The 14,631-nt window shown below is 42.4% G+C and overlaps 1 protein-coding gene across 5 annotated transcripts in view; it reads left to right on the top strand.

Moving 5' to 3' along the window:
* Positions 1-543: 543 nt before the first annotated feature.
* The window catches only part of grik1a (glutamate receptor, ionotropic, kainate 1a), a 30,891-nt gene continuing 16,803 nt past the window's right edge, over positions 544-14,631 (top strand). For 3 of the 5 annotated variants that reach the window (XM_028595070.1, XM_028595071.1, XM_028595074.1), the window contains exons 1-9: positions 544-985; positions 9,206-9,373; positions 9,968-10,225; positions 11,251-11,432; positions 12,171-12,224; positions 12,301-12,471; positions 12,838-12,981; positions 14,039-14,146; positions 14,396-14,440. In XM_028595070.1, coding sequence (XP_028450871.1) covers positions 904-985; positions 9,206-9,373; positions 9,968-10,225; positions 11,251-11,432; positions 12,171-12,224; positions 12,301-12,471; positions 12,838-12,981; positions 14,039-14,146; positions 14,396-14,440 — 1,212 coding nt within the window. In that variant the 5' untranslated portion in view covers positions 544-903. The remainder of the gene's footprint in view (positions 986-9,205; positions 9,374-9,967; positions 10,226-11,250; positions 11,433-12,170; positions 12,225-12,300; positions 12,472-12,837; positions 12,982-14,038; positions 14,147-14,395; positions 14,441-14,631) is intronic. The other 2 variants (XM_028595072.1, XM_028595073.1) reach the window with 1 other exon arrangement.

The following is a 14,631-nucleotide window of genomic DNA, read 5'->3' as shown; positions in this document are numbered from 1 at the left end:
CTTGTCTGCAGTGAGAGATAATCTTGCATCTGCCCTGTAACCTGAAGATTATTCTCTCATCAGGACCGGTGGAGAGAACTGCTGCCAATCCATCTGCTCCTTAATCCAAACCAAATGCAGCCAAACTATCCAGAGATAACCAGAATTAGACCATGGGGACATTGAGTTTAAAAGATTGTCTATCAAGTTTGAAAAAACAAATACCTATTATTTGGGGAAATACTGAATACAAAAATATTACTTGATTTAATGTATTTCCCAATTGATGGCCACCATTCTTGCTTCAAACGGTGCAAATCTCTATTCTCTGTGGGGTAAAACAAAGTCAAAATAGAGGGATTGAATATGCATTATGGACAGCTGTCACCTAACCTAAGTACCTGAAGGCCATATGAGCCTACACTGGTCACAAACTACACATCACTTCTGTGGACAGTGGAGTAACAAAAAACACTTGATTGGACGCCATGAAGTACCAGAACCAGGTATAGGTACTTAAATGTTTATTATTTTATTTTGAAAAATCGTACCGGAAATCAAATACATTTCGGCGGTCTTGACACTGATTCTCTGCCTGCATCTCCTGTCGCCTCGGAGGCGCACTGACTAGTGAGCAAAAGTGGACGTGCTTACTCTGGTTCACTGTTTCTTCGCAGCCAGTCGTTTTCAGATTCAGAAGATGTGACTCGTTCGATTGAATTTGTACAGAAAAGTTGGATTAACGTGACTAGTGGTCATCAGTGTTCTTCTATTTGGTGCGACGGTGTGATGCAGAGTGGAAAGGATCGAATTGGGAATAAAACTTGAGTTACGCGCTGGCACATCAGGTGTTTCAGCGCCTGGATATAGGCCGTTTCTTTCTGTCATGGTGTCAATACACGCGGTGAGTTCGCCTGGAGCACAATGGAGGAAAGAAAGAGACTTTTCTTCTATCTTTTCTTCGCAGCACAGCTCTGTCTGAGCTCAACACAAGTCCTCAGAATCGGTAAGCGCAACAGCTGTTTACGCACGGTGTTGTTGGCGAGTTGAACCAAGAGTAGCACTGTATGCTGTATGCATTGTCCCATTTTCTGTTAGAGATAGGATAACATCTGTCACTACATACGATTGCAAGTCAAATACAGTTTTTGTTTATAGATTTCTCTTTTCTCCCTCATCCTATTTGGTATGTGGTATTTTGTGCACTGTATCACATGACATTGATTATGGGATTACTTGTTCTTCATAGTATCTACACTCTGACAACCTCATTCACCAGTAGTTAATTGCAGCTACATGTTAACACCTATCAAATTAAATTAATATGCACAAAGCAAAGGTCGTTGCAATAGTCACACATTCATTTTATATCAAATTAGACCTGAAATGTATGAAGGATCCATCTTAGCTGATAATTAACACACTCATCTTTATCATTCATGTCTGGCTGGTAACATCATTTTGTCAAAAAGTCTTCAAAAATGCATTGACAAAAAGTTTTATTATAATACTAAAATTCTGACTGAACTTTGTGACTGACTGAAGGGTTTGTTTGAAGCTCATGCAATAATCTTTTGAATCATTTAAATTGAATTGATTAAATTGAAATCGATCAGACTACTAGTGCTTCTTGACACACACACACACACACACACACACACACACACACACACACACAGCTGAAAGCAATCGATTATTGATTCTTCCCTGTATACTCCTCTGGCCACCAGAGTTGTTGGGGCATTTTCATTCAAATCATGTCCCTCAGCAACTGATCTTAGCTGAAACCTATCCATCATTGAGATGGATGTAATGTAGCCAGCAAGGCGTTGCAATCATCCTCAGCCCTGCTGTCATAGGCCGTTTAGTGGAGTTAAGAGGAGTAGGAGAACCTCACCTAGACTTGATTAGACAGGAGGAGGCTGGTGAGCTGTGGCCTGTGTTCATTATCTAAGCATCCCTTTTTCAGGCTTTGAATCTCACCCTAGTCGAAACTGTAATATGTGGAAATAATTGACCAAATAAATTGAGAATTGGTGTCACTGGCACCTGTTCCTAAATTGGAGAGGTATAAATATCTGATCCAGGTTCTGATAAATTGATAATCTACTCTTCTCTTCTCCCTCATTGAAAAATTCAGAATGAATATGAAAATGTTTCAAAAGTTTAACTGCTGACACAAGCTGTTCCCTACTTCACTGACTTTCTAAGTGTATGTGCACTGGAGGATTCTCCACATCTCACTTGTGTAAGTTACATATTGGACCACGATCGACATCCAAACTAGTTGTGATGTTACAAATCCTGCTTGTACGTACACGTGTTAGAATCAGATTTAAGACAAGCACAGGGAAACTTTCCCCCTTCAGCAGATGAATGGAAAAACAGCCTTCCAGTGTCAAATTCTGCACATACATAATTCTATGGCAATGATAGAGACACCTGGAGAGGCGTGATTGGGAGGAACGGCCTCCCTGATCTAAACCAGAGTGGTTGTTTGTTGTTGGACTTCTGTGCTAGTCATGGATTGTCTATAACGAACACCATGTTCGAACATAGGGATGCTCATAAGTGTACCTGGTACCAGAGCACCCTAGGCCGAAGGTCAATGATCGATTTCATAATTGTTTCATCTGATCTGAGGCCGTATGTTTTGGACACTCGGGTGAAGAGAGGGGCGGAGCTGTCAACCGATCACCATCTGGTGGTGAGTTGGGTCAAGGGGTGGGGGAAGACTCTGGACAGACCTGGTAAGCCCAAACGTGTAGTGCAGGTAAATTGGGAACGTCTGGAGGAGGCCCCTGTCCGACAGACTTTCAACTCACACCTCCGGCGGATATTTTCGTGCATCCCTGTGGAGGCTGGGGGCATTGAACCCGAGTGGACAATGTTCAAAGTTTCCCTTGCTGAAGCTGCGGCGAGGAGCTGTGGTCTTATGGTCTTAGGTGCCTCAAGGGGCGGTAACCCACGAACACCGTGGTGGACACCGGTGGTCAGGGAAGCCGTCCAACTGAAGAAGGAGTCTTTCCGGGATATGTTATCCCGGAGGACTCCGGAGGCAGTTGCAGGGTACCAAAGGGCCCGAAGGGCTGCAGCCTCTGCCGCGAAAGAGGCAAAGCAGCGGGTGTGGGAGAAGTTTGGAGAAGACATGGAGAAGGACTTTCGGTCGGCACCAAGGTGCTTCTGGAAAAGTGTTCGCCACCTCAGGAGGGGGAAGCGGGGAACCATCCAAGCTGTGTACAGTAAGGATGGGACACGGTTGACCTCAACTGAGGAGGTAATAGGGCGGTGGAAGGAGCACTTTGAGGAACTCCTGAATCCGACTAATACGCCCTCTATGTTATAGGCAGAGCTGGAGGATAACGGGGGATTGTCGTTGATTTCCCAGGCGGAAGTCACAGATGTAGTCAAACAACTCCACAGTGGCAAAGCCCCGGGGATTGATGAGATCCGTCCAGAAATGCTCAAGGCTCTGTGTGTGGAGGGGCTATCCTGGTTGACACGCCTCTTCAACATTGCGTGGAAGTCTGGGACGGTGCCAAAGGAGTGGCAGACTGGGGTGGTGGTTCCCCTTTATAAAAAGGGGGACCAGAGGGTGTGTGCCAATTACAGGGGTATCACACTTCTCAGCCTCCCTGGTAAAGTCTACTCCAAGGTGCTGGAAAGGAGGGTTCGGCCGATAGTCGAACCTCGGGTTGAGGAGGAACAATACGGATTCCGTCCTGGTCGTGGAACAACGGACCAGCTCTTCACTCTCGCAAGGATCCTGGAGGGAGCCTGGGAGTATGCCCAACCGGTCTACATGTGTTTTGTGGATTTGGAGAAGGCGTATGACGGGGTCCCCCGGGAGATACTGTGGGAGGTGCTGCGGGAGTATGGGGTGAGGGAGTCTCTACTCAGGGCCATCCAATCTCTGTACGATCCAAAGTGAGAGCTGTGTCCGGGTTCTGGGCAGTAAGTCGGACTCGTTTCAGGTGAGGGTTGGCCTCCGCCAGGGCTGCACTTTGTCACCAATCCTGTTTGTAATATTTACGGACAGGATATCGAGGCGTAGTCGGGGTGGGGAGGGGTTGCAGTTTGGTGGGCTGGGGATCTCATCGCTGCTCTTTGCAGATGATGTGGTCCTGATGGCATCATCGGCCTGTGACCTTCAGCACTCACTGGATTGGTTCGCAACCGAGTGTGAAGCGGTTGGGATGAGGATCAGCACCTCTAAATCGGAGGCCATGGTTCTCAGCAGGAAACCAATGGAATGCCTTCTCCAGGTAGGGAATGAGTCCTTACCCCAAGTGAAGGAGTTCAAGTACCTTGGGGTTTTGTTCGCGAGTAAGGGGACAGTGGAGCGGGAGATTGGTCAGAGAATAGGCGCAGCGGGTGCGGTATTACATTCAATCTATCGCACTGTTGTGACGAAAAGAGAGCTGAGCCAGAAAGCAAAGCTCTCGATCTACCGGTCAGTTTTCGTTCCTACCCTCACCTATGCTCATGAAGGCTGGGTCATGACCGAAAGAACGAGATCCAGGGTACAAGCAGCCGAAATGGGTTTCCTCAGGAGGGTGGCTGGCGTCTCCCTTAGAGATGGGTGAGAAGCTCAGTCATCCGTGAGGAGCTCGGAGTAGAGCCGCTGCTCCTTTGCGTCGAAAGGAGCCAGTTGAGGTGGTTTGGGCATCTGGTAAAGATGCCCCCTGGGCGCCTCCCTAGGGAGGTGTTCCAGGCACGTCCAGCTGGGAGGAGGCCTCGGGGAAGACCCAGGACTAGGTGGAGGGATTATATCTCCAACCTGGCCTGGGAACGCCTCGGGATCCCCCAGTCGGAGCTGGTTAATGTTGCTCGGGAAAGGGAAGTTTGGGGTCCCCTGCTGGAGCTGCTCCCCCCGCGACCCGACACCGGATAAGCAGACGAAGATGGATGGATGGACATAATTCTATGCATCATTCAACCAAAAGATTTGTTAACATAAGCCCTTAACTGCATATCTGCTTTTCCTGATTAAAAAAGTATTACTGTAGCTGTTGTGTTAATGGCTTGCATAACAGAGCCCAACCAATACTTGATTTTATGGCTCATACTGTCACTGATATTGATATTGTTATATAAAAGGTAAATTATTTATATTTGTTCCTTAGCATACATGTGTAACATAAGCAAAAAAAATGTGACTCAGACATGTATGAGCAAGATGTTTTAAAGTTGGAAAAAAAAAATCTTGTCAGTGCTCTTTTTTTGTGGCACTGTACACACTCTACATTCAAAAATATCTGGGCATTTCTGTGTTGCAATGTCTTGTCACTTATCAGCTGATGAGCTACTGTAAACATCATTACCGATAGTATCTGTGATGAGCTAAAATCATATGTGTTTTTGCAGGCTGTTCTCGTTGGTTTTTGTAAAGTGGTACTTGTGAAAAATATATTTTTTCTAGCTAGAATATAAGAATGCCATTATAGGCTGTATATCATGATAACATCTTGGTGTATGCTCGCCCATGAGTGAGTCTCTTTTTAGCATGGGCAGCATTTGTTCATCTGGGCCACAGTTGCACATGCAGAGGGTTTCTGATCTGGAGTTTAGCTCTGGGTCACACATTATATATTCAGGACCATTAAAGACCAATTAGTTCAGCTTTGATGGTTCAGCTCAGACCTCCTTTACCAACACAAGTGTGTGTGTGTGTGTGTGTGTGTGTGTGTGTGTGTGTGTGTGTGTGTGTGTGTGTGTGTGTGTGTGTGTGTGTGTGTGTGTGTGTGTGTGTGTGTGTGTGTGTGTGTGTGTGTGAGAAATCGCAGAAGTTTGGCTCAAGGTTTTGCTTTCTATTAAATCAAAGTTAAGTTGGAGCTGTAACCTACATTTATAAAAGGGTGTCTGCTTAAATGTATTCATTAGTTATTTTCTCTCCAAATCTAGCCATTAGGAAAACAAATGAATCTCTCCTCAGCCAAATTGCCAGAGTTTTGGAAACTTGGGCTCACTTCTGTCAAAGATACGTTATATACACAGAGACTGTGGAGTTGGCTGCCTAATTACCGTAGTTAATTATGCTGCCAGAAACCCAGGACTTTTGGTTGGGAGAAAGAAGAGAGAGCTGTAGTTTGTCACGGGATTGCATTGATTACATTTGTATGAATTTGTACATATTGATCCTGAGGCTCTTCTTGTGACGTGCAGATTGAGTTCAGGATGGGCAGAGAAATAGAGATCCATGCCTCCTTTTCTTTGTCTGATTTAGTGCCATAAAACAATGATTTTGGAACCTACGGAAGACTAAACTTAAAAGGAATCTGCATTTCTTTAACCAGCATGATTGCAACTGCAACACATACTGTACTGCATTCATGGTAAAAACCTACACTGAATAGTTCCTTGACTAGACCCTTTAGCGAATAGCTGTAGCATTGTAATTGATTTCTGGACCAGAAGCATCATATGTTCTAGATTTTGTATAACATTCTTCTTCTTGTACATCACTCTCACTTATTCAAGTGCACATTGATAGTGATGTAGGTCTTGTTGACTTGTGCCCTTGCAGTTATTTTCAGTTTTTTGTCTGTCTCTTTTTTTTTTTTCTCCCCTCTGACATCGCTGATTGCATTTTTGCCTTGTTTGCCCATTTCTGCGGTTCCCTTGATTTGTTGTCAGGAACAAAATGTTTCCCCTGTGTTTTCTCAGCCAGCGTGCAGTGAAATGTCAGTCATTTAGTTTGACACCTGAGACCGCTTCTTTCTGCCGTCCCAGATGTGTTTCCTGCTGCCTGTAGTTGAAGTGCACAACATTCCCTGTTTTCAGAGAGACACAGATGCCAGTAGTTCCTGTCAGCTAAAAGGAGAACTCTCTTGTCCAGCTCAGTGATCTCCCAGAGCTGTTAGAAAGATCCACATTTCTTCTACCTCAGGTATTGAGAGGCAGTTTGATGTGTAACTGCCCTCCACTGAAATGTAGTGCTAAATAAATGATGACTCAACTGCAGCATGCTTTTTGGTGATCACCATCTGGAGGTCAAACACAAGAAGAAATTATTAATTAGCTTTTTTTCTTCCTCTAGAACTTAGTCCACTCTTTTTTGTTGAAAGTGTGAAAATTCAGTGGAACAGAACTTCCAACGTCATGTTCCTCAGGTTTGCAAAGTTGTATCTGCATGTAAAAAAAAATCTTGTACAAAAATGTCAAACCATTTAATAAATGCCATAAAACATTGTTAAATAGCACAAATTCTACACAAACATTATTCACCATTAAGGCAAATGGAAAAATAAAACTTTATGTTTACACTTTACACACTCAATTTGGCCACAATGAGCTGTTCTTTGTTTAAATAGCCTCAGTGCATCTTGCGTGCTTATATTTTATGCAGATAAAATCTACCTGCAAACACACATTAAAAGGCATTTACGGAGTCCAGTGTATCCTCCTGAAACCTTTAACGCCCATTTGGGCTGTTTTATAGACCAGATGGATGTGTGTTCTTGAGGCAAATTATTCCTCATTATTTTGGGAGTGGAATGAATGCTTTTAGTGCTCAGAGGTACATTAATTCAATTAGATGGAAAAAAAACACCTTGTCAGGCAGACAAATTCCTCATCTGTCTGTTGTAGGGTACCATATTCACATTTTTACACATCTGTTTCTTCCAGTTACAGCTATTTACCTGGTAATCACAGTAATTGCTGAAGAAATTACATTTTTATGTTAATGGACAAATGGTTCTTGATTATAATTGATAATTGGCTTGCATTTACAAGGACTTATTTGTGACCTATTTTGAGTGTCTTTATCTGTTTTTGAATGTGGGTAATGTATGTATGTGTGCGTGTACATTGTGTCAATGCATGAAAATCTGTGGCAGTTTGCAAACAAATTCATATTCCTCATGCATGCAGTGAAAACCAATCAAAGCTTTACAGATAAGTCATTTTAGGGAGTGACATATATCGACTATTGATCATGATTGCCAACTTAGCCACTAGCCTGACATTAAATCAGGTTGGTCATTTTATATTGTGTCCAAGATGTGCAGTGTGTGCAGTACTGCTAACCTCGACATGGCAAATGGGCTCCTCAGGCAATACTACATGTGTAGTACTTGACCAGCAGTTAACAAGCGTACAAAGTCCTAGTATGTTTCCCCACTTCCTGCTATAAGGTCTTGTTAAATGAGCCACGATTAACCAGGTTAAATGATCATTGACTGCCCAATGATTCAGGATGCGTCAAACGACTCCCCTGGTCCTTTATCACTGCCACTGTTTGTGAAAATGAGAAACTGTAGCTCAAAGGACCTTTGTTGGGCCAAAAACCAAAAGCTGGCATGGTGAAAGATCGTTTAATTATTGAGACCTGAAGCTTCCCTAAACAAAGGTATAATTTTTTATCGATGCCAAAACTCAGGTATGTACCATATCAGAAAAATGTGATACCAGCCCTCCATCTCAGCCATAGTGTACTATGGACGCGCAGAACACCACATAGTTGTTACAAATTTATGCCGACACACGTTTTTTACCTACCTACCTATCCTTAAGATGTTGCTTGGCCTGGCCCAAGCAACATCCTCAAGGATAATGGAAACACCCCATACATGCACAATCATTACACAAAACCATACACTATATTGTGAGCAATATTATGATTTTTTGCTCACTATAATGCAGCAGAGGAAAGACGGGAAGCATTGTATTAGAACTGAAGAAATAATAGGAACAAATAGACTTAGAAATAGAATTGTTTATGATTAGATTCAGTCTGAGCAAATATTTGCTGAATCAGCGAGCTTGCTGTTTAATACTAAGGAAACTATCCTGAAAGATGTTACTACAAGCCTGATAATTACTTGTACCAATGTTTTTTTTTCTTGTGTTGGTTTGTGTCTTGAGTGACTTGACTCATCTTTCAAAAGCCGTTTTGAACCTCCATGAGAAGCTCTTAAAGCCTTCTGGTCTGGCAAAGCGAGACTATTTTCCCATAGACTTCTATAGAAACTGACTTATTTTTGCAACTGGGGGAGTCGCCCCCTGATGGAAATTAGATAGAATGCAGGTTTAAGGCTGTAGCTGGTTCTGTGATGTTGTTTCGCTTTGTTACATTTGTGGGTGGGTTTTGAAAGGCGTTTTAACCATTTAACCAAAGGTGGCAGAATTTCTCAACCCACACAGTATTACAGAATCCATCAATTGAATATCTGTTGTCACAGAGAATGTGACAGTGTATTTGTCTTTTGTCCTCCATGTGCAGGTGGTATTTTTGAGACCCGGGAGAGTGAGTTAGTGAGTATGGATGAGCTGGCGTTCAAGTTTGCTGTAAATAACATAAACCGCAACAAGACCCTGATTCCCAACACTACTCTCACCTACGACATTCAGAGGATCAACCTCTTTGATGGCTTTGAGGCTTCGAGGAGAGGTAGGAAATTATTATAGGAGGTAGATATGTTAAGCTTAAGGGCTTTCCTGTTATTACTGTAAGTGATGACAAAATAATCACCTAAATCATTCATGTTTCTTTTGTGTATAGCAAGAGCTCTGGAGGCTCTAGCTTTAAAGGGATTTTTTGGCTTAAGTTTTTTTTTTTTTCACTATTTTCTAATCTTATCCAGAGTGGGACAAACTATTTTTGATGTCTCTGCATGCAGTTTGCATGCATGTTGAATCAATAAGATTACCATAACCTAGCTTAATTAGTGGATAAGTAGGATAATGCATGTGCAGTTCTCCAAACATGAATGTATTTATTTATTTATAAAGTTTCTAATTCCATGAACAAAATATGTATTTTTTTTTTACATATGAGAGCACCTAATGACTCACAGTAACATAAGGTGATTGTAATACTTTGGATAAAAAGAAAATATAGTTCAGTTCTCCGAAACCAAACAGTCCATTTAAAAAACATTATTAACTTGTTTCCACAGAAAATGAACCTGGTTTGCAATGGACTTTGTTTGAGAAACAACCTGTAACAACAACCATCTGACTTTGTGTTGTTTTTTACTGCCAGTGTGTGACCAGCTAGCGCTCGGGGTGGTCGCGGTGTTTGGCCCTTCTCACAGCTCCTCGGTCAGTGCTGTTCAGTCCATCTGCAACGCTCTAGAGGTCCCTCACATTCAGACCCGCTGGAAACACCCGTCAGTGGACAACAAAGACACTTTCTTCATCAACCTATATCCAGAGTACACCGCCATTGCCAGGGCCATCCTGGACGTGGTCACTTTTTTCAAATGGCGGAAGCTGACGGTGGTCTATGAGGATAGCACGGGTAGGGCTCATTGCCATCACTTTCAAAACTGATTCACAGATATACTTCAAGAAGTCATTAGATTCTGCCATGCATGAAAAGGGACATAATGGAAGGTAAACCCATCTGATTTAGTCTGCCTTTTATGTGGAAATATAAGCAAATTTTCAGAAACAAAGTAGTATCCGCAGGATAGAGGGGTGATATAAATTTGACAAAAGGATTTTTTAAAAACACTCTTTTTCTGAATATCTATAATAATAAATAAATAAGATAATTGCTAATGATTGTATTTTCCAGCCCATTACTGCATATCAACTATAACATTGTGTGACATTTGAAGTAAAGAATTAGGATTGGGAGAAGAGGTCAAAAGTGCTGGCTTGTGTTTTCTGGACCGTACAATACATTCATATGTCAAGGTTATAATTACTCACAAAATGCAATTCCACTGTCAACCGCGGCCACCTTCCTGGTCTTGGCTAGTGAACCCAATCTTTGACAGGTCACGAGTGCCTCATATCAAAAAGCTGCCAGTACCCCTGCCCTCTGTCTTCACACAGAGAGCCAAACCACAACACTGTTGGCCTCAAATCCAGCAGTGTCCCATATAGAGTGCCTGCTCAGGATGTAGAAAATATGAAATGTCTCTGGTAAAATGTCATAGTTTATAGATTTTCTTTCTTGCCTTTTATTTTCAATCAGAAATGTTTTTTCCTGAAATGTCACGCAGACACACACCTGCATAATTATACACTTTGTTCACACCCACTGCCAAGATACAGGAATGCAGGGTATGTGTACAGGCTATTGCCTTTGATGGGTTTAAAAACAAAGTAGAAGAATCTGAGAAGAAGATGCAAGAAGTTAAGCAGGACATTGGGCGATGGGGTGATGCACTGAATAGGGATCACACCCCTTGGTTAAAGGATAGGGGTCCAAGTTCCCATGACAACAAGCATGTGCTGTGCTGAAGTGTCCTTGACCCTGGCCTACAATTGTTTAAGAGGGGATAAATTTAACGTCTACCTTGGTATTTATTGTAGGTCTGATGCGGATGCAGGAGTTGATCAAGGCTCCGGCAAAGTTCAACCTGAAGATCAAGATCCGCCAGCTGACCCCGGGTAACCAAGATGCCCGCCCACTGCTTAAGGAACTGAAGAAAGACAAGGAATTTTTTATACTCTTTGACTGCTCCTATCGCATGGCTTCAGAGCTACTCAAGCAGGTTTGTACAGGGATTGATCTAAGTGTCTTTACATTATTTTGTTCGACAGATTTTATAACACATGTAGACTATGTCCTTTGGGAGCAACACCTTATTACCTAGTTTACTGAGGCTTATATTTGAATGATAGCCATTAAAGGATATGATAATGAAAAGGATGAAATGGCACTTCCCTTATAATAGTCAGACTTTTAAATGGTCCACAAGAATTTCCCATCGCATGAAATATTTTCCTATTTAGCTAATTTAACACAGATAGTGAAGTGCGGTAGCTGATGATTTATGAAATTAACAGACATGCTGACAAACGTATTTGTGGCTATCCTTGCATCAGTTCCAACACGCCTGATGGACTGAACGGTGAACAGTCTTATATCCATTTCTTTGTTGTTTTTATCTATATTGCCAATCATTGACGATTTCAGAGGTCCAAACTTTAATTAACTCTTTTTTATTATGCTGCACATTGTTTCATTTATAACTAAGGTGAAGTGAAATTCATGAATATTTTTGTTCTTTGTCTTATTTACGTATACACTCCATTTTGAATGTCATAAAATCAAGTAAACTCAAACATATAAATGTATAACATATATTTCATGCACCACGCAAAAGAGAAATGACCAGCCACATTATTTTATTATTGAATATGTGACGCTGTAGCTGTAGCATCATATTTGAAATAAGCAATGTGGCCTGGCATTTTTTTTAAATTTATTTCTTCTCCTCATTTTGCAGCTTTCATCAATGGGAATGATGACCGAGTACTACCATTTCTTCTTCACGACTTTGGTGAGTTAAAAAACTGTATGAATAAAGTTGTTTTATGGGAGATAGCAGACCAAGCTCATCGCCTGTGTGGTTGCAGGATCTGTTTGCCTTGGACTTGGAGCCGTACCGCTACAGTGGGGTCAACATGACCGGCTTCAGACTGCTGAACGTAGATGACCCGTGGGTAGCCTCCACGATGGACAAATGGGCCATGGAAAGGCTGCAGGGTCCCAAACAAGAGAGTGGCCTGATGGACGGAATCATGACTGTGAGCCCTGTACTGTTATTTCAGAGCACTAACAATACAAACCCCTGCTTTGCTGAAAGCCAATGATACACATTTGCATGCTGTGTGCACTTTGCATATAATAAACACCTGCTTACCTGTAACTCTTTGCAGGAGCAGTATTTCAGCATGACAAAAATGTTAAAGCTGTACTCCTTAGTTGTATTGTATTTCATCATTATATCTATATTATAATGGTTAAATTTGCCCGGACTACATTTTATCTTCAAGACATGCTTTCTCGGTTCCTTACTTTAATTTTACAGCTCATGGTTAGTTGTGTACTATACATGGGCTTTGAGGGCAGTGTGAGAAAAAAACATCTTCCTCTGACTGCCTCCTCCGCAGACAGACGCAGCATTGATGTATGATGCAGTGTTCATGGTTGCTGTTGCCTCGCAGCGGGCCACTCAGATGACCGTCAGCTCCCTGCAGTGTCACCGCCATAAACCCTGGCGCTTTGGACCTCGCTTCATGAACCTCTTCAAAGAGGTCGGTGTCAGATAAGGCCTTGGATCACAGATAACTAAAAACCATGTTACATCAGCAGCATGACTTAAGATACCTCTGTTGCTTTTAGCTTGACCACCTTGCATTTGTAATGATGTTTTTCAGTGTGTTTTTAAAAGGGTTTCATGAGCACAAGATCCTTCAGATTCCCCACGTAATGCCTCTGTTGCAAGCATGGGAACTTGCCAAAACTGGATGTCAGATAATTTTCTGTGATACGTTACGCTACTTTTTAGGTCCCTTCTGACAGGCCATGCATTGCTTCTAAAAGTACACAACATATAACTATACGGTATTTATGTACTTATAAGTTGAAAGCATTTGGTTTGGCCCGACTGTCAGACTGGATGCCTACAGACAGATATGAGGCCTTTGATGCATAAGTGTTTTGATCTCTTAAGTCTTAAATCCAGCAGAGGACCGTTCCCCGCCATGGAAAGGGAACATTCTCCTTCAATCCCCTCACTCATAGTTTCCTCTTTATGCCCTCCATCCTCCTTTTCTTTCTCTCCTTCTCTTTTTCTTTGCATCTTAATGTCTCTCTTCTCATCATCTTGTTTTCGTTTTGTTCGCCACTACCCATCCTTTGAAGCATCTGTCCTTGTGTGCTATTCATCACTAGATAAGAGCTTGTTTGAAAAGTTTCTCACACAGAACTTAATTAAAAAACATTTCTGACAAGAGAGTGCAGAATGGGGACACAGCTTTCATTTCAATGGCTGAAATTAAATCCTGGGCACTATAACCTGCATGTTTTGTCTCCCCTTTAGCGATCTCAGAGCACAATAGTCAAGTGTGTTACTGTGGACAAAATTAACTGAATAGAATTTTAATGCACATCATTTCATGACAGAAAACACAAAGAATAAGTTAATCCTGGATATTAAATGATATGAATAAACTGCAGAAAATGTATTCTCCGATTCAGAATACAATACCTTACCTCCCTTCCTGGGGAGTCTGCTGCAGAGCTCCAATAAGGACTCCAACGCCATTTGAGACTACCACTTCTCTCTCCCTCTGCATCTCTTCTCTTTAGGCACAGTGGGATGGACTGACAGGGCACATTGTTCTTAATAAGACAGATGGCCTGAGGAGAGACTTTGATTTGGACATCATCAGCCTCAAAGAGGACGGCACTGCCAGGGTGAGCACAGGGGCCTAAAACAGCCAATTACACCACTCTCATGCTGCTTCCACCTTGCTGATTCATTCCATTAAGGCATGTGTGTGTATGAAAGAGAGAGAGAGCGGTGTTGTAGAGTTTCCCATAATCCATCCACACATTTATTTTTTAGTTTGAATGTGTCCGGTCATGAATATTAATGCTGCAACAACTGATTATTTCTTCCCACACTGTCTGTGCTTCATGTTGCCCTCTTCACATTTCCAAAAGGGTATTGTGGAAGGCGGAAGTCGCCTCACGAAAAGGTGGATCAAGGTTTGTACCAGTGCCACGTTTTGTTCAAGCCTTTGTTGTTCGCCCCCCTTCCTACCTCTTTTCTCACTCTGTATGCCACGCACCTACCTGCTCCTTGCCTTGTCAACCCGGTTTCTCTTTACTGGTTTTGTGCAATGCTCTGTATTTGACATTTCAGTTTTCCCTGTGTTTGGGTCAAGGTATTGCTCGGA

The sequence above is a fragment of the Perca flavescens genome, chromosome 13 (assembly GCF_004354835.1).
Source record: "Perca flavescens isolate YP-PL-M2 chromosome 13, PFLA_1.0, whole genome shotgun sequence".
NCBI lineage: Eukaryota > Metazoa > Chordata > Actinopteri > Perciformes > Percidae > Perca > Perca flavescens.
Note: the sequence above shows the minus strand (reverse complement) of the source record. Positions and strands in the feature narration are given on the sequence as shown.